Source organism: Hypoxylon trugodes (genome assembly GCF_022578975.1).
Source record: "Hypoxylon trugodes strain CBS 135444 unplaced genomic scaffold F4822scaffold_5, whole genome shotgun sequence".
NCBI lineage: Eukaryota > Fungi > Ascomycota > Sordariomycetes > Xylariales > Hypoxylaceae > Hypoxylon > Hypoxylon trugodes.
In genome coordinates, this window is record NW_026250020.1 from 1,491,352 (window position 1) to 1,509,551 (window position 18,200).

At 46.3% G+C, this 18,200-nt stretch overlaps 7 protein-coding genes across 7 annotated transcripts; 3 read left to right on the forward strand and 4 right to left on the reverse strand.

The window, feature by feature from the left end:
- The first annotated feature begins 125 nt into the window (after positions 1–125).
- Positions 126–4,207, forward strand: F4822DRAFT_403315 (peptidase family M1-domain-containing protein). The gene is made up of 3 exons (XM_051458111.1): positions 126–476; positions 637–3,335; positions 3,454–4,207. The coding sequence occupies exons 2-3, from the start codon at positions 676–678 to the stop codon at positions 4,067–4,069; spliced, it is 3,276 nt and encodes a 1,091-aa protein (XP_051314377.1). The 5' UTR covers positions 126–476; positions 637–675; the 3' UTR covers positions 4,070–4,207.
- Positions 4,208–4,624: 417 nt separating this feature from the next.
- On the reverse strand, positions 4,625–7,354 carry F4822DRAFT_403317 (uncharacterized protein). Its single transcript, XM_051458112.1, has 5 exons — positions 6,848–7,354; positions 6,760–6,787; positions 6,154–6,682; positions 5,669–6,093; positions 4,625–5,612 (listed from the first exon to the last, which is right to left on the reverse strand). The coding sequence occupies exons 1-5, from the start codon at positions 7,039–7,041 to the stop codon at positions 5,343–5,345; spliced, it is 1,446 nt and encodes a 481-aa protein (XP_051314378.1). The 5' UTR covers positions 7,042–7,354; the 3' UTR covers positions 4,625–5,342.
- Positions 7,355–7,692: 338 nt separating this feature from the next.
- F4822DRAFT_403322 (uncharacterized protein) lies at positions 7,693–8,925 on the reverse strand. The gene is made up of 4 exons (XM_051458113.1): positions 8,520–8,925; positions 8,405–8,436; positions 8,248–8,329; positions 7,693–8,197 (listed from the first exon to the last, which is right to left on the reverse strand). The coding sequence occupies exons 1-4, from the start codon at positions 8,613–8,615 to the stop codon at positions 8,171–8,173; spliced, it is 237 nt and encodes a 78-aa protein (XP_051314379.1). The 5' UTR covers positions 8,616–8,925; the 3' UTR covers positions 7,693–8,170.
- A 344-nt stretch (positions 8,926–9,269) lies between these two features.
- F4822DRAFT_429223 (uncharacterized protein) lies at positions 9,270–9,777 on the reverse strand (the record flags this gene model as incomplete). The annotated part of the gene is made up of 3 exons (XM_051461053.1): positions 9,270–9,356; positions 9,511–9,519; positions 9,631–9,777. 3 exons carry the CDS (start codon positions 9,775–9,777, stop codon positions 9,270–9,272), a joined length of 243 nt encoding a protein of 80 aa, XP_051314380.1.
- A 2,754-nt stretch (positions 9,778–12,531) lies between these two features.
- F4822DRAFT_251419 (uncharacterized protein) lies at positions 12,532–13,841 on the forward strand. Its single transcript, XM_051454438.1, has one exon. It carries the CDS (start codon positions 12,950–12,952, stop codon positions 13,676–13,678), a length of 729 nt encoding a protein of 242 aa, XP_051314381.1. The 5' UTR covers positions 12,532–12,949; the 3' UTR covers positions 13,679–13,841.
- Positions 13,842–14,005: 164 nt separating this feature from the next.
- On the reverse strand, positions 14,006–15,168 carry F4822DRAFT_429225 (maintenance of mitochondrial structure and function-domain-containing protein; the record flags this gene model as incomplete). The annotated part of the gene is made up of 3 exons (XM_051461054.1): positions 14,006–14,590; positions 14,654–14,925; positions 14,985–15,168. The coding sequence occupies 3 exons, from the start codon at positions 15,166–15,168 to the stop codon at positions 14,006–14,008; spliced, it is 1,041 nt and encodes a 346-aa protein (XP_051314382.1).
- Positions 15,169–16,260: 1,092 nt separating this feature from the next.
- Positions 16,261–18,025, forward strand: F4822DRAFT_403334 (adenylate kinase cytosolic). The gene is made up of 4 exons (XM_051458114.1): positions 16,261–16,811; positions 16,911–16,963; positions 17,035–17,189; positions 17,293–18,025. Exons 1-4 carry the CDS (start codon positions 16,664–16,666, stop codon positions 17,744–17,746), a joined length of 810 nt encoding a protein of 269 aa, XP_051314383.1. The 5' UTR covers positions 16,261–16,663; the 3' UTR covers positions 17,747–18,025.
- The last annotated feature ends 175 nt before the right edge of the window (positions 18,026–18,200 follow it).

Below are 18,200 nucleotides of genomic sequence, written 5' to 3' on the forward strand. Positions count from 1 at the left end.
ATGCACATATTCGGTATATTCTTACGTAATCACATATATATGCTTCTATAAGCTGGGTACGTATTTATCGCGGCATAAAACATCGAAAATTCACACCTAAATTGGCTTTAATTTTTTCATCATTTTTTACATCTGACATGCTTTTCTTCCCCTTACAGCTTGTTATAATAACATGTCGCAATGCCATTGACCTCTACCATCCTTCGATTTTACATTAAATTATGCAGTTACCACCTTAGCCCCTAGCTGAGATAGGAAGCTGTTTGTATTTCCATCGAAAAAGACGCATTTACCCAAACCAGTTGCCGAGTATTTTCCTACCCACATATACCTATACGATAGCTTGCTTCAACCAACAGCATCACTGCTCATCTATACTACTGCTTTACAATGTTACCTACTTCAGAAGTCCTGGGAATTCCTTCGGCTTGAATATTCCTACTTATCTAGGCATCATGATTTTATAGAATCTTCATGTAGGTCATCTTTCAACTTAGGTACAAGATTACATGTAGCCGGGAATCTCAACCAATTGTTGCCGAATTAACTCCCCTTTATCGTCCGTTCTTCCTTTATAGTTTCTACGTACTCCGCGGGTATTTCCGTATATCTTTTATCAATGTTAATACTTCTTAGCTAAAAGTAAATTGTACATTTAACCCGGCTCGACTTAAAATGGCATCCACAACCTTAGTAGATGCTATTGGTCGACTCGGCCGGGCAGTTGTGGTAGGAACCACTAACACTTACACTAACATGGGCGGGAATCTTGTACTGAGGGGCAGCGGTGGTTCTATGAGCTCAGGCACTATTTTTGCCTCTGTCACCTCTGTCACCTCACACTTACCCTCAACCTCAACCTCAACCACCAAAACTACAACTTCTACTACCTCAACCAACTTTGCTTGCAGGATATCGGCTGCATCTATCTCAAAGCAATCAACCAAACAATATACCACTCGTACGAATTCACAAATATCCGCCACAAGAATTAATTGCTTCTTCAAACCATTGGACAAGAGTCTTGTGACTCGCATACCTTGTCGATCGTTTACTTGGACACCTGCCCAATCCGTCCTTGTCCCAGCTATTCATTCGCAGCATCAATCTAGATCCGGACCCCACCTCGACACATACCACCACAGTACTCCCTTCACTTGTTTGCGACGTGGGGCAACTCTCCTACGTATAAATAGCCTACGTACAAATAAACCGGCACGTGTGTCTAGTTGCCGCTTCTTCTCTTCGTCGTCCAAAGTCTCTTGTTCCGCTATCATACCTTCATCCATCATGGCGGACCGAGATGTTCTTCCTTCTACTGTCACTCCGTCTCACTATGATCTCTCTATCTCCTCCTTAAACTTCAAAGATTGGTCTTACCAAGGAAGTGTAGCCATCGACGTTTCAATTGCGGAGCCCGTCAAGGAGATTGTTATCAACTCTATCGAACTAAAGCTACTCACTGCTAAGGTCACTGTCAACTACACCAAGGCTTCTCAGATCATAGAAACTACCACATTTAATTATGACGAGAAGAAGCAACGCGCAACCCTTGTCTTCGCCGACGAGGTTCCGGCTTCGCAGAAGGCAACTCTTCAGATCACCTTCCAAGGAATAATGAACAATCACATGGAGGGATTCTACCGAAGCAAGTACAAGCCCGTTGTTCCCGCTGCCGCCTCAGTGCCAAGAGATGACACATTCCACTATATGCTGAGCACTCAATTTGAGGCTTGCGATGCCCGCCGAGCTTTCCCTTGCTTTGACGAACCCCGATTGAAGGCAACTTTCGATTTTAAAATTGAAATCCCAGAGGACCAGGTTGCTCTGTCCAATATGCCGGTTAAAGACACCACGAAAAGCCGAGATGGTTTTGTGAATGTATCCTTTGAGCAAACTCCGGTTATGAGTACCTACCTCTTGGCTTGGGCTGTTGGCGATTTCGAGTACGTCGAAGCTTACACCGAACGGCGATATAACGGAAAGCAAATCCCTGTTCGTGTGTACACTACCCGCGGGTTGAAGGAACAAGGCCGATTTGCTTTGGAACACGCCCCGAAAACCATCGACCTATTCTCGGAGAGCTTCGGTATTGATTATCCACTTCCGAAGTCGGATTTGCTTGCCGTTCACGAATTTACTCACGGAGCTATGGAGAACTGGGGTTTAGTGACCTACCGTACCACCGCTGTGTTGTTCGATGAAAAGACTTCAGATGCTAGATACAAGAACCGCGTCGCATATGTTGTTGCCCACGAATTGGCCCATCAATGGTTTGGTAACCTTGTCACTATGGATTGGTGGGACGAGCTATGGCTAAATGAGTCGTTCGCTACTTGGGCTGGTTGGTATGCTGTCAATGAATTCCACCCTGACTGGCAAGTGTGGGCCCAATTTGTGAATGAGGGAATGGAAATGGCGTTCAAACTCGACGGAATGCGTGCATCACACCCTGTTCATGTCCCGGTGAAGGATGCGCTTGATGTGAACCAGATCTTCGACCACATTAGCTACCTCAAAGGTTGTTCAACCTTACGAATGCTTGTCAGTCAACTAGGCGAAAAAACTTTCCTCCAGGGAGTTGGCACATATCTTAGGAAGCACGCTTACGGCAATGCTAAGACCGAATATCTTTGGGAGGCTTTGAGTGAAGCTTCTGGTACTGACGTCAATGGTCTAATGAGCAACTGGATAGAGAAGATTGGACATCCACTGGTGACCGTTGCTGAGGAGCCTGGTCAGATTTCAATTAAGCAGAATCGATATCTATCAACTGGTGACGTGAAACCTGAAGAAGACCAAACAGTATGGTGGGTCCCGATATCGCTGCAGGGCAAAGTAGGACAACAAGACATCCAGAGATTAGCTCTCACCGAAAAGAGCACAACGATCCGCGATATCGATGATGAGTTCTATAAGATCAACAGCAATGCTACCGGTTTCTACCGAACGAACTATCCTCCAGCCCGTCTTGCAAAGCTTAGTACGCAGCTTGACCGTCTGAGCAACGAAGACAAGATCTCTATTATCGGTTCTGCTGCCGATCTAGCCTTCTCTGGTTATGGTACCACCCCTGCTCTTCTGTCCTTCCTCGAAGGCTTCAGGGAAGAGACCAACCACCTTGTCTGGGCTCAGGTTCTGGATTCTATTGGTCTTGTTAAGACCATTTTCGGTGATGACGATGCTATTAAGCGCGGTCTGGAGAAGTTCTCCTTGAAGCTTCTTAGCGACGCCGTGAAAAAGATCGGTTGGGACTTCCCTGAAGGCGAGGATTACCTCACAGGCCTACTGCGCAAGAGACTCTTGCTCAGTGCCGCAGCAAATGGCCACCCTGAGTAAGTTATTCATTCCTCGAAGATCCTATAGTATTTCTATTACGAAAATTCCATACCCAACAATTCCCAAGATTGTCTTCAATCATCGTTGTATTCTATTGACTAACAAATAATTTAGGGTAATCGAGAAGGCAAAGTCATTATTTAACTCTTGGGCTGATAAGGGAACTCCTTTACACCCGAATCTGAGAACCGTAGCTTACCGCACTGCTATTAAGACCGACCCGGCGAGGACAGTGCCAATTTTGAAGAAAGAATGGTACACCGGAGCATCCATTGACGGCAGGGAGGTCTGCCTTGCTTCACTAGGCCACGTCCGTGACCTCGAGCTTATCACCAAGAGCATTTTGCCCTTCAATTGCGACTTGTCCCCGCCAGCTCCTCCTTCCGAATCGGTACCCTCAGGTGATATGCATACCCTTGGTAGCGCATTGTCCACCAACTCGGTCGCGCGCCCAATCCAATGGAAGTACATCCAAGAGAATTGGGAGAAACTTACAACCAAGATGGCGAACCCGGTTGTTTTGGACCGCTTCGTCAAATTGACATTACAACGATTCACGGATACGAAGTATATTGCCGAGATCGATGCTTTCTTCAAGGATAAGGATACTAGCGCCTTCGACCGTACCCTAGAGCAGGTCAAGGATGCCATTCGTGGTCGTGCTGCTTATCGCGAGAGAGACGCGGAGAACATCAAAGAATGGCTAGGTGCCAATGGTTATCTCCAGTAAGGGAGAGGCAGGGCATTGTAATTATGATTGCATAAGCTAGATTGCAGGCCAAGATAACCATACCTACCCCCTAGGTAGTGTATAAGGTGTATAAGAACCTTAAGCTAAAAGCCACAATGAATAAACTACAATAAGCAATCCGTAATTTTTGCCTTGTAAATTGTCTTGATAATCTGCTACTGAAGAGACTTAGGTTTGCTGTGATATTTGCCATAAATGTTTCTACTTTAATGTCTCCCTTATTGTTATTTAGCCTCGAACATACACCCTATTCTGTTGAAGTGCTAGTTGTATAAAATATAGCAAATACTACTTCGATGTAAATGTCACGATACTCAAACCGAGTGGCATATTTGATTCAACAATCATCCCCTTTCCCATACAGATTAAGTAAGCGCTTATATAATCTGTTATGTAAGTTAATTATGTAAGCCATCCCCTGATGACTTAGTAGACCTTCAACCCTGAGGCAAACGAGTCGAGTTTGTGTTGACTCTGCCTCGGAATTACTTAAGTGAACCTACGATGTCCTCAAGCAACCAATGTGCTTTAAAGTCTAGGTATATAAGTATATAAAGCAGACATATATCTACAATACCCAAACTTCATATTCATAATCACATATACAACATCACATAAACACCATAAAACACACATTCGCGCGTCATATCCTCATGATTCTCATTGTCATTACCGATTTACCCTAAGCCGACTTTTTGTGCACGCGTTTCGTAAATGCTACGACTTTTAGTGTTGTGGTTTTGATGTACAGACAAGGGAGGCAAAAAACCTGGAATCCATCCGTCCGTCCCTTTTATTTTCCCCTCCTACCAAAAGCAAGCTCTCTCTACCCGCCTGCCTTTTGCAAGAGACGAAGAGTGAGAAAATAAAAAATATGCCGACGCCTAGTTCGTGATGGCCGCAAACCCTCATTCCCCTGCCGTCCAGAAGAAAAAAAGTGAAGAAACAAAATCAAAACCGATAGAAAAAGGCTAATCCGAATGCATGTCAACGCAAACCCGCCAAAATGCCTTTTTTTGCTTTGGTTTACAAACCCCTCTCGTGAATACACACGTGCGCGCAGGCACGCCCGACATCCTGATAGTGCCGTCATACCGTCATCTTTCTCCCTTATGTAACCAGACGAGAAGGGTCTAAGTTCCAGTGGGGATTAAGTAAACAAGGCAGATCAGCGCCAAGGCTGTTGAGCCAAAAGTCGATCCCGAGAAATGCGACAAAAAGATCGACGGATAGAGGCACGGGATCGAATCCTCTACGATTCCTCAGTGCGAGGTCGTCCGCCACGGTTTCCTGCACCACCACGGCCTCGACCACCTCGGCCACGTCCACGTCCTTCACCATGTCCGTGTCCTCGGTAGCCACCTCGGTAGTCACCTCGTCCACGACCACCTCTCCATCCACCTTCACGGTCGCCACGGGGTCGGTTACGCTGAACCTGGTGGAATCCGTCGTTCGCCTCTGTGGGGGTACGGGTAGTAGTCTGAGCTTGGGTCTGAGATTGAGACTGGGGCTGGGTCTGGGTCTAAGAATAGTTAGCGATATACTCATTCAGAAAATAGGGATCGGTCCTTCACTCACCTCAGGAGGGTTCTCAGGCTGGTCATCAGCCCAGGACTGAGTATTGCCGTTGGCGGCTGGGGTAGCTGTAAGACCATTCTCGGTTTCCGCAGGGTTTCGCGGGATCTTAACCCAGTCCTCCTGGGAATTAGAGGCACTCAAGTCGTTGCTAGCGTCCCACTGAGACTCAGCCGCAGCGTTGGCAGCGCTATCGGTGACACCAGAATTCTCGGGAGCACCTGACACCGGTGTGGATTCGGTATGGCCATTAGTCAACTGAGCAGTAGCACCAGTGGTATCAATCTCGGTAAGACCAGCGTGAGCGACGGTAGGGTCGGTTCCGTTGACTGTCGTAGTCTCGACAGACGTCTCGGTGGACTCGAGAGCATCCTCACCTGCAGCATACAGGCTCACGTGGGCCGCAGATGCTACCCTGACTTGGTCAACTGCGAAAAAGATAAATTAGTATGAAAGCCTTAAGCCGTAGATGTATCATTAGCACCTACAAGTAGTTTGGAGTTCCTCTCCGGAGACGCTGACCGTCTTCTCCTCTGATCCGTCAATAAGCTTGATCATGGTAGAGACAGCATTCTCATCACCAGAGTAAACGTTCAGAAGAACACCCTCCAAGGCCATATTCTCGTCTAGACCAGGATCATGTTCTTCTGTTCTTCGAGCCGCAGCTAGTCGAAGGAATTGCGACAAGGTCAGTAAGCTATCGTGCTGGATTTTCTTGGCATCGGCGGCGGCTTGCTCCTTAAGCTCACGAATCGCATCTGCTTTCTCCTTCTCGTACTTCTCGGTAAGAGTCTTTTCCAAAGTAGCTTTCTCGGTAGCAGCGCGAGTTCGGTACTCTTCGTCGACCTTCTTGTATTGGGCGAGCTGCTCCTCGATTTGGGCAAGCTGGGATTCTAGGTGGGGCTTCTTAAGGCGCTGGGCGCGTTGGTCGGCGTTGATGATCTTAGCATTGACAAGCTCGTCAAGAGACTTGTCTTTGTGTTGGTCGATTAGAGCGTCGGTCTTGGAGGCGTTGGCCTAAATCACGAGGTAGCTAGTTAGGTACGAAGCTCTATGCAGGGTTGGGTAGTAACGCGACAGATTGGGGAGCTTACGATCTTCTTGTTGATGTTGCGAATATTCCTAAGCAAAAGGGTTAGCATAAAAGTGGATACTGGATAGTGGTGGTGAAGTAGAACTGACTTCTGAAGTTCGCGGATATAAGGGCTCTCGGAGCTCTCTTCCTGACCTTCTTGACCGGCAACAGAAGCAGGCTTGTCGGCAACAGACAGGGCAGAGGGCGCAGGAGACTCGGTTCGTTCGGCCTTGGCCTTCTTCTTCTTTGCAGACTTAGATTCCGTCTGGACGGGAGGGTTCTGCACAGCGGTAGAAGGCATGATGAGAAGTATGGTTTGGTCGTGTGCTCAGCGAATCTGGTTGGTGGGTGAGGAAGTGGGTTCTTTTTTTATTTTTTTACTCGGGAGCTCGTTTGCTCAGATCGCCGACTGGGTCAAAGTTCTCTTGTTATAGGAGAGAAACGTCAGTATGGAAGAGAAATGTGAGAGTAATAGTTGAATAATATTCTTTAAGGTACGAAAAGGTCGTAAGTAGAGTTGTTCTAGGTAACAATAAGTGAGTTGAGTAGGTTTGTTTTGTTGTGGGGGGAGAGGAAGTGAGACGGATTGAGAAAATGATGCAGTGGGTTTTTTTTTTGGTCGGCCGAAGTTGAAGTGGATGTTATTTTTCTGCAGGTGCGACTTCTGGGTCTACCTACCCTCAGGCTTAGATCGGAACTTTTTCAGGCTGCTAGGTTACAAAAGTTTAGGTACTTAGGCCCCAATAACCCCCCTCGATGTACCCTGGAAAGCACTCACAGCCCCCAAAGATCTATGCACCGGCCCGCTGTACCATGTCAGCAGAACCCACCGGCGAAACTTACAGAAACCCTAGGAAGAATAAAAGTGGAAAAAAAGGAGAGGCAGGCAAGTACCAAATGAACCTTGGAAATCATATTCCGTGCATATATCTAAAATGTATACATACTCACGTACCTAAGTACCTAACATTGAATTTATTCACACGATACCAGTGTATTTCTTATTTTTGTCACTTTAATTTGCGATTGATAATTAGGTAGGCGTAATACGTACTTAGGTATTTATCTGTATTCTGCCTAGATCTAGTGAGCCGTTTGCTAACAAGCACCTAATATGTACGTTCGGGTAGCTGCCTGTGTACGACTGTACATACATCTGTAAGCAGGCTGCGAGAGTACATAAATTGGGAGGTACTCGACGCCCTATTATCACCTGTAATACCTCCCACCACCCGCGACTCGAGGTCTGTGGAATATTTATACCCCACCACTTAGAACCCTGTGCGCGATGCATGGTATGAAGACCGGACGAGCAGGCAACTTTTCGATGACAAGGCCTGAGACACAAACGTCCTTCGTTGGTTGATTCGTATGTCGTATATGAAGTTTGGCTCTGATGAATCCAGCACACCCAGTGAGTTACTTCTCTCTCAACCCTTGAATTTGGCCAGAGTATCCTTCGACCACGTCAATCAAACAATTCAACAATACCATGCGAGAAACTTACAGCAGTAGCTTTTTTGACACTCCTTGCGCTTATCCCCCTTTCTCCGGCTTGTTTCGCGTCAATGGCAGCCTCCTTCATAAGACTATTTTAGGACCGTTAATATTCAAGAAAAGTAAAAAAACAAGCGAATAAAATGAGAACACTTGAGAGCACTTACGTTTGCATAAATAGTACGTAGTCGAGGAACATCTGTAACGGCACACATTATGTTAGGGCGCGTCGCAAACGCGAAGTCGAGACTAGTAAATAAAACGAAGACGGGTCAGCCTTACCATGACATCGGCGTTTTTGCTAACATTGCATTTTGAATGCGCCTTGACAATCTTTTTCACTGTTGCCCTCGGGTACATCTTCTGTCCGGGAGCCATCTTGAAATTCGAAGTCCTCTCAAATAAGGGGTTATATGTGGATGTATCTTGGACTCGAGGATGTGTAGATGGCTGATGAATAGATGTTCAGGTATTGATTTTGGAGAGTGACAGCTAAGAAAACAAACCCCACTAAGTCGGCATTAGCTGTCACCGTGTTCAAGTACCGACAAACGGGTATTCTGGTATCGAAGTACATAAGTACCCCAGTACCTGCTTGCACCAACCTTCGAGGAGCTTGGGCCAACTTCTAGGTACCTAAGCTTACCCCACCTCCCTAAATTGACTTGCAGCTTTCTACAGCGGATCGAATTCGGACAGGGGTCACATGTCTACCTGAACCTCAACTTGAACTTACTTTACCGTGCCTTACTTACACTTTATCTAATGTACATAATTCAATGTACGAAATATGGTTATCTATCTGCAAGACAGACCGCTCTAATCGAAACATTGAATCTAGAATCAACCCTGGAAACCACCAGTTCATTACTTGCATGAAAGAAGCTAAAGTGGATGAGTATCATGTTTGTTCATCTATCATATTCTACGTGTTTTATGCAACCCGAATTATTCTCTTCTCACATTCTAGTATGCTGACAACATCCCTTACTTCTACTCTTGGTATCGTGGGATATTTGCTCTCTGTAGGACCTAATCGAAGAATTGCATTTCCTCGCCATCGGTGTTGAAAATCTTGACCTTTCCATCCAGGACTTCGCGACGACCTTCGGCACAGCACTATACAATTCAGTCAGTATTACCTTCTCAAAGTTCGAAATCGACAGGCTTGGGGAACTTGGATATGCCCTAGGGATAACTCTATGGGTGATTCCCTAATGGGCCCACATAAAATACTCGGGTGTTCGCTAAGGAAGGATTGTTGATTACGTACGGAACCATACTATACGGATCAAAGTTAGCAACATCATTCCATCATCGGATATCAAGCATCCCAATCCAGTCTATCCGAAGGAAGTAGCTTGTATAAGGATTATAAGAGTGGCAAACTTACAACTCCAGAACAACCACCATTTAGACAACTATTGCTCGAACATCCGAGGCACCCTGGGATGCAGCAATAGCTCTCGTACTGTCGCGTCTCGAGCTGGAACTCTCGAACCGGGCCAGCGTCCACAAGTAGGAAAAGTGATGCGGCCATGGCGGCAGAAATGAGGTGGGTATTAGAGAATTGCATGATGGGCTGATTTCTCGCGCTCGCTTACAATGTCGTGTTACTAATAAGTAGGTATAGTTATCGTCAAGTTGCTCGTCAGACTGCTCAGTTCAGAGATGGGGAGAACGGGTGTAGTCTTATAGAACGAAAGAGAGAGAATTTACTCTACAGATGCTTTCTTATAAACTTTCAACCAGACAAAGACGTATCTTACGATGAATCCCAAGTGTTGGTAAGATCAGCTATAACCTGTGACTAACAATCAACCAGGAGGCGTTTACTATTTCCTAACATGATCCAATCACAATGCTATTAGCAGTCTCCATGTCAGACTTACCATAGTTACTTATGTCCAAATACAGTAAAATCCTCATAGTCACCAACAATTGCAAGAACCTAGACGTGGTCTATCCGTCCATCCCCGCCGCAATCGTGATGATTGTTCGATATAACAGAGGGGATTATGGGGCATCAACACTAACTCACCGGGACCGAAATATCCTTCACCACAGATTCCATGCTAGATAGAACGCTAAATCCTTCCTGTAGGAGGACTCGCAGCAAACATCGAAGCTTCTTCCTGGTCACTCCTAGCTAATAAAGATACCCTAGGTAGGCAATGTCTCAAGATATCAGAGTCAGGAACTCAGTAGCATAAAGACCATTTCATCGAAACATCTAGAGAGACCCTGGTGCTATAGGATGGTATACATACAATCGCTACCCCTTTGTTTGCCTTATCTCAAGCTAAGCTCTACTCTTCCCAAACCACCAACCCCTGATCCTCTTAGATACGATTCCGAATCTCCCAGTCCAGCTAATTTCTATATTATTAAGTCCCCATATTATGTAACCCTGTACGTGTACCTAGGTACCCGGGTATGTTTCTAATCAATTCACGAACCACCGAGCAGATCTTCAGGGTCGGGTCACTAGATAGTTTGACACCCAGCTCATGGACAGACCAACGACATGACAACCGATCTACTTCTTAATAACTTAGTCGTGCCAACCGCAGCTTTTATGATTCCCTGCTAATCTATATCCAAGTCGCCTTTAGTCCTACATATTCTCCTAAATAATATTTGCCCCTATTTTCTTATCATGTTTTCAGGCCCAAGTACGCCCTCTTGAGGGCCACGCAGAGCCAACAAATCGAGATACCTTAATACTATCTTAAACATCCAGTTTTTAATGGTCGTTTTTATAAGTAAAATGGATATAACAATAAAGTATTTATACCCCAATTATCGCCGGTGATTGCTTCGACGGGGGTCCATAATCCCAGAAGACGAAAGCTTTTATTTAGGGCGAATCGATGTACCCATCATCCATCCGTTAACGATCACCGACTTCACCACAGCAGAAGCCTAGACCACGAGCTACAGAAGCGGTCGAGTTATAGAAGGTATCGGGAAGCCCCGCCCCTTTTCGCTGTAGGAGAGTAGCTCGATCTCAGACAGCAGGGATAAAGGGCATTCCCTTAATACCTAGACACCCAGAGCGTCATTCGTGAGCTCCCGTAACGATGAAGTTGCCGCCGCGCTTCTTTTCTTGTGATTTTGGTTGGCCTTATGATATCTTAATTACTGGTACGCCGGATATGGGGCCGGGATATCCCCCGACAGCCCTCGTATGAGTATCTACCTCTCTCTCCTTATCCCCTGATATGGCGAAACTATATCCGCGGCGCTGTTCAGAGCAGCGTGCTTCGTAGCATGGTTAACGAAGTAATGGAAGTTGCGTTTGCTGCCATTGTATTTGCCGACGAGTTCGACATGCGAGAGTTCCTTAATGCAATTGGCATCTTTGGGGCCCGGCTTTGATGCCCGTGAATGTATTCGTGATGAACACGCATTCGTTGAACGGTCAACTGCGGGACGTTTGACAATGCCCCTAACCGATCTTATACCCCGCCCAGCCACTTAGTTTATCACGATAGGTATTAATAGTGTATAAAGCTGCGGGGGAGGCTTTTTTAGTTGATGACCGCCGCATGGGAATAGAGCCGATTGGTGTTTAATTTGTGCTAAATCCCAGTTTCATGCCTAGCCCATGGATTTGGCGCAATTATAGGGGTTGCCGGGGCCCGTCACGTCGTTATGTGACTTAAGACGCACCGCGGGAGATTAAGCCTATTATATTCGTACTCCCGTACGGAAACATGAATGCGTGTGGCGGTGGATATCCACGATACTACGTAGGTGTGTGTTAGTATATATTTTAACTGTCTTGATTCCATATACTTGCGTGTAATAAAGAGGACAATGGCTATAAAGGGGAGGCTTACCTACATTATTTAGGCCAAGACTAGATCTCATTACGAGATTTCTTCGAGACGTTTGCCAATGCTCCAAATATCAAACAAGAAAAAAACCCGGACGGTAGACTCGATATTAACTTAGAAGTCCAGTATTTAGTATCAAACCATTATGTTTTAGAGCCACCCACAAACATAATAGTCTCGGTTAGAAGAAATCACGCAGGTCTCAGGTAATAAGGTTTTGGTGCACCATCCGAGTTACTATGGGTACAGAAGATCTCGATGGCAGCCGTAATATAATACGGCGGGTTTTTAGAAAGTAAGGCGTTGATACGGTCCTCTCCTTCATGATCCGTTAGGGTTGCCGACTTTTGGAAGGTTCTTTTTATGCCGACGGCAGTCCACGAGATTTCCGGCCATGGCGGCTATATTACTTAGTTTGGCCATTTAATGTATGATCGGCTCTTTGGTGTTTTTATATGACGAAGAAGATGCCCAAGCATGTACTTCTAAATTAGAGATGACTGGTATAAAGGTAGAACCGTCGTAATAGGATGATGCATTATATATAAAAAAGGTTCAGCACTGAAGATAGAAGTGCTAACTCTAAGAAAGAGAATGTGATGCATGGCGATTATTCCACATGGTTGTGGTTATGATAGTAGAGGAAAGAGTGTGAATGATGTTATAGAGTGAAGAAAAAGTGAAGATTATGAGCGAGGAAGCTGCACTCTTATATACATTCTTCCTGTACAACCTATACAGTCCATAGCACAGTAAAACACTGTCCATTCCACCTTCAACCTTTCATCACCATCTCAACCATCCTCTCACTTACACCACCACCACCACCACCATCCCCCCAGACTCCGAAGCAAATCACCAAACGAGGAAATGACCTCACCAATCCCCACACCACGGCAATTCCTAACATCCCTAATCAACAGTCTCACCTCCCACCCACCCACAACTGCAGCCACCCACCCCACAATCCCAAACACAAACACAAGCCCAAACCCGCTAAAGCAAATCCCACCAATCCACCGCCCGCTCCTAACCACGCTCTACGTGCTTTACCCCCTGACTCTGCTGCCTGCCTTAGACCTCCTAGACCGACGGCTAGCGACACGCATACTCATCCAACCATCCCCAACAACGATAACAGAAGCCCACGCACGGCTGCCTAAAAAGGGGGCGGATATCTACATAGTGCGCTCCGCCCAACCACAGCACCCGCGTCGCGGCGGCGGGGAGCCGTCCTCTACATCCGGTCTATCATACGTCGTGCGCCTGGATGCCTGGAATTGTACGTGCGCTGCATTTGCATTTGCTGCGTTTCCGCGGGAGGAGGTGCAGCGGAGTTACGTCATTGAGCTCCTTGCGGGTGCATCTCGGGTTGGACAGGATGAAAGGTTGAGAGATGAGGAAGGGGAAGGCAGGACCTGGCAATTTGGCTCTCTGAGTGTGGATGGTACGGAAGGAAGCGGGATCGCGGGGGTGCCTTGTTGCAAGCACTTGCTTGCGTGTGTACTGGCTGAGCGGTGGGGTGGATTGCTTGGGGGGTATGTCGAGGAGAGGGTGGTTGGTAGGGAGGAGGCTGCGGGTTTGGTTGCTGACATCTGAATATTCCAGATACCCTTTGGGGTGGGGGGTATGATTAACGGTTTCACGAAGTTACGAACTTGCACATTTTTCTCTGGCTCTGGAATGATCTTGTAGATCCTGGCATCATGGACATGTAGTAACTCAAGCATACCATGAACCTAAAAGTCTATGAGGTAAAAACCATAGCCTCGTCAGATCAGCCATCTGACTGAACATCTATAAATTAGCATGCATGCATGATACGCCTCTGACCTCAGTTAGTAGGACTTTTCCCTTCCAAACGAGGATAATATACAGGGTAGTAGGTGTAGAAGTATTTGGTTATCCCATATGATCATAACTCCCTTATTTCTTCTTTTCCTTATCATTGCCCTTTTCTGTGGGCTCGCCGTTGACACCATTCGCACTCTCTTTCTTGTCCTTATCATCCTTCCCCGTTGTCGCGGCAGCTTCCTCCTTGGCTTCCTTCTCTTCCTGCTGTTGCCGGTTCTGAATCTTGTTCTCGATAAGGTCGTGGAAGGCAGTGATAGCGCGGATAAGACTGCTTAGGTAGATGGCAAGGAGTTGATCGTTCGTCTTAACGCTCATGGCGTAGGACAGTTCACCTGCATTGCCACCCTTTCCATCTGCGCCAGGCTTGGGTGTCGAAAGGTTAGGTAGGAGGTTGAAGATATCTTGAAGGTTGCCCAGAACAGCATGGTTGACAGGTAGTTTACCATCTTGAACTTTCTGGAGGTAGGCTTGAATGTCACGTAATCGGAGGTGTAGTCCTTGTAGCGACTGTAATTGGTTTGTAATACGTGTCGACAGAGTTCCGATAGCTACGTCACGAATGTCTCGGAGTAAGTGCTCGACACCAATCTCCTCTGCTTCCTCGGCCTCGATAGTAGATGGGGTGTGTACGAAGGTCTTCGACGTAGTTGTGCCGTCCTATTCATCTTGAATTAATATTCCGATTATACGTAAAAAGGATATGGGTATTAGGCGACTTACATCCTTGATCTCTTCTACTGCAAAGTATGCGTCTGTTGGAACACCGGACTCCTTCGGTTGGACGTCAATGATGACAAGTAGCGGGTTCGGTGTGTATCGCTTGAATAGCTCGTTGATCTCGAGATCGGATGCGCGCAGTTTGGGTCCGGAGTGGTACCATCCTATTAACTTCTCTCGCGCGTTGACCTTCTTGAACATATCGTTCATGTTCTCGACGTAGTTGTGATCTAAGAACCAAACCGACGGGTCGTCATTATCTTCCTCGAACGGAACTAAATAACAAATTGATGTTAGTACTGTCAACACAAGCAACGCGGGGTGTTTTACTAACCGGCAAAGCTGTTCGAAACGCGCACATTCTTTCCATCATTCTGACCTAGCAGTACGCCGACCACTCGCTTCCGTGTACCTTTAGCTACTCGATTATAATGATCTACGACGGAAAGTAGGACGAGCGGTGCGACAGTGACATTTTTATTGACGAAAGAAAGGGTTTCTGCTGTCGTGGCAGGCATGGTGAGGGTTATCGAAATATGTGAAAGGTTTAAAATAGGACGGAATGGAGAAAGCTTGCTGTGACGAGGAAAAATGAATTAAGGTACGAAGTATGATGAAAGTTGATAAACACTTTAGGAAGGCTGGAGGGCTGTCGTATGTGAGGCTGCCTTCCGCTACAAAATCCCGGCAAGCTTAATTCTTGATCGGGGTTAGCTTCGAATCTACGTCCACTTATGCACGGACCCTCCCTTCGCAAGTTGCTTTGAGGCTGATGTAATTCTTAAATTCACTGCTAGAAATTACGTAAACAGCTTATTACCCCACTTACATAACGGCCTGTGGCTTTAAACTGTGGCTTGCTCTTGTGGTCAGAGCTTTATCTGTTCAACTTTGAATTAGATAATCAATAAGGAATTCTCCACAAAGAAAGTACTTGGCTTCCATAACTTTAGATGAGATGGCTGAATTACCCCGGCTTACTGAGCTATATATGATGTATCGTCCTCAAACAATTGAGTGAGAAAACCCCGGTATATCCGTTTGACCGAGTACATAGGAATGTGATCATGGGTATTATTTGTCACAATTGGAACTTGGTTGCCCTCAACATGTGTAAGTTATTCACGACTACTATTTATCAGGATGTCTAATGGTTATTAGGAGTGCGATAGTTAATGATACATGTAATAAATATTTATCTTATCTCGATGCCGTTGAATTCCTCAAAGCCGCATGCAACCATATGGATTTGATAGGTGTATAGGTGTTTGATATGTCTATACAAACAATCAACCTCGGCGGTCCAGCGGAAAAGTATAGTACAACTCGCAACATTTCCGGCCGTCGAGTTCCTAGAAAAATAGCCGAGTTCCAAAGTGACGCTTAGCCAAATAAAGTAAGGTGCTAGTCGAGCTACAAGTACCTCGGTGTAGAAGCTAGGGGAGTTACAGGCAGGTAGCTTATTGTAGCATGCCGCTAAGGAAGCATGGGGTCCCCACTATCTACTGCTAAACAAACTGTCCGTCAACCATTGAGGAGCCCCAATTGCCCCAAGCTCTAGTTCCAGGTACCTAGGCGGGACTCGACTTTTAGGACGAGCCTTTTAATTTTCTTAGTGTTCTTTCTCTTTGGTGCACTTGCATCTCACAATCGAAACTTGGCAACCTGTTCCTTACCAAAGACGGGTTGGGGAGCTACAAAAAATTCGAAAAAAGAATCCCCCGATCCCCGATTCCCGACCTCGCAGAAGTCACCTGCAAGTTTGGTTACCTGCTTTTATGTTGCTTTATGTACATTTCTTTATGTACCTAGTCCATTAACGGACTTTCCAACCATTTTCAACAATTTACAACTTACTACACTTTACACTACACATTTCCTTCTTCCTCTCTTCCCGTCACCTCCGTATATTTCTTCCCCTTTCCTTATATCCCTCATTTTCTTGTGACCCACTCTGTCGCCTACCTCTCCTCGCCTTGGTCAGGCTTAATTGATTCGTCCGAGTTCTTCAAAATGGGTGTTATCGACGATGAGATGAAGCGGCTGCAGGACGTTGTGTCCGGGCTGGAGGAGCGCGTACGACGTCTAGAGCACCGTCAATCCGGCGACAGCATACCTGCCGAAAGTGTGCGCATGATTCTTATGGGTCCTCCCGGAGCCGGTATGTTTAGAGCGACAATGAACCGAAAAGACCAAAGCTGTGAAGAGGCAATTGGTCTTTACCGAGGGTAACGCTAACTCCGAATTTTGCGAATTCCAGGAAAAGGAACACAAGCGCCCAAGATTAAGGAAAAGTTCTCTTGCTGTCATCTGGTAAGCTGCACGATTACGAACTGATACTTAAATGCGGTGTGGAAGCGGATCGCTAACAATCCTGACAAAAGGCCACCGGTGACATGCTCCGATCCCAAGTCGCTAAGAAGACAACTCTTGGCCGAGAAGCCAAGAAGATTATGGACGCTGGCGGTTTAGTCAGTGACGATATTGTTATCGGTATGATTAAGGAAGAGCTTGAGAACAATAAGGAATGCAAGGGCGGGTATGTTCAATTTTTGCGCTTTCATGGCTGCGTCCTTTTATTCGCAGCCAATACTGCACGTCATATTCAGCCACCAAATTCAGCCGAACTAATCGCATTCTAGCTTCATTCTCGATGGTTTCCCTCGTACCGTTGCTCAAGCCGAATCCCTCGACAAGATGCTTACGGACAAGAACCAGAAGCTACAGCACGCTGTCGAATTACAAATCGACGATGCTCTGCTAGTTGCCCGCATTACTGGCCGCTTAATCCACCCCGCCTCCGGCCGAAGTTACCACAGTATCTTTAACCCGCCTAAGACTCCTATGAAGGATGACATCACTGGTGAGCCTTTAATCCAGCGATCTGACGACAACGCCGATGCTTTGAAGAAGCGTCTGGTTACATATCACAACCAAACAGCTCCCGTCGTTGGTTACTACAAGAACACCGGTATATGGAAGGGTATTGACGCCAGCCAAGAACCCGGTCAGGTCTGGAATAGCTTATTAAAGATCTTCGACGATAAGAAGGGCGCCAAGTCTGGTGGCATATTGAGCAAGTTGACTGGCCAATAATGCTAGTGGTTGTTATTACCGCCTTTATCTTCTACTTTTCGACTGACAACCAGAAGATGGAATGTCTATGAATATGGAGTTGTAGCATGAGAGGCGACACGCGTTTATGTAAAAAGGCGAAACGTCTTGAATGTGGTATGAATGGATATTTGGGGTAGGTACCTCTACGGCGCGATGACGGGATGAAAAGGGCACGCACGGGACTGACGCGGCTTGTATCATACGACTTGAATGTACCTTGTCATTAATCAGGCCTTCGAAAAGACACATTGAACCCTGCAGATATCTCATACCCTGAAGTGATTTCTTACCTACCTCTTGCGTAGAGCGAAACGCAGTGGTCCCTAATGTTGTGAATCTGGCAGTTTCGCGACGACCAATAGAGGAATACCGGCGGTCAAGCAATCTCTATGTCTATAACATTGATTCTAAGGTGAGTCCTAACATGACGGAA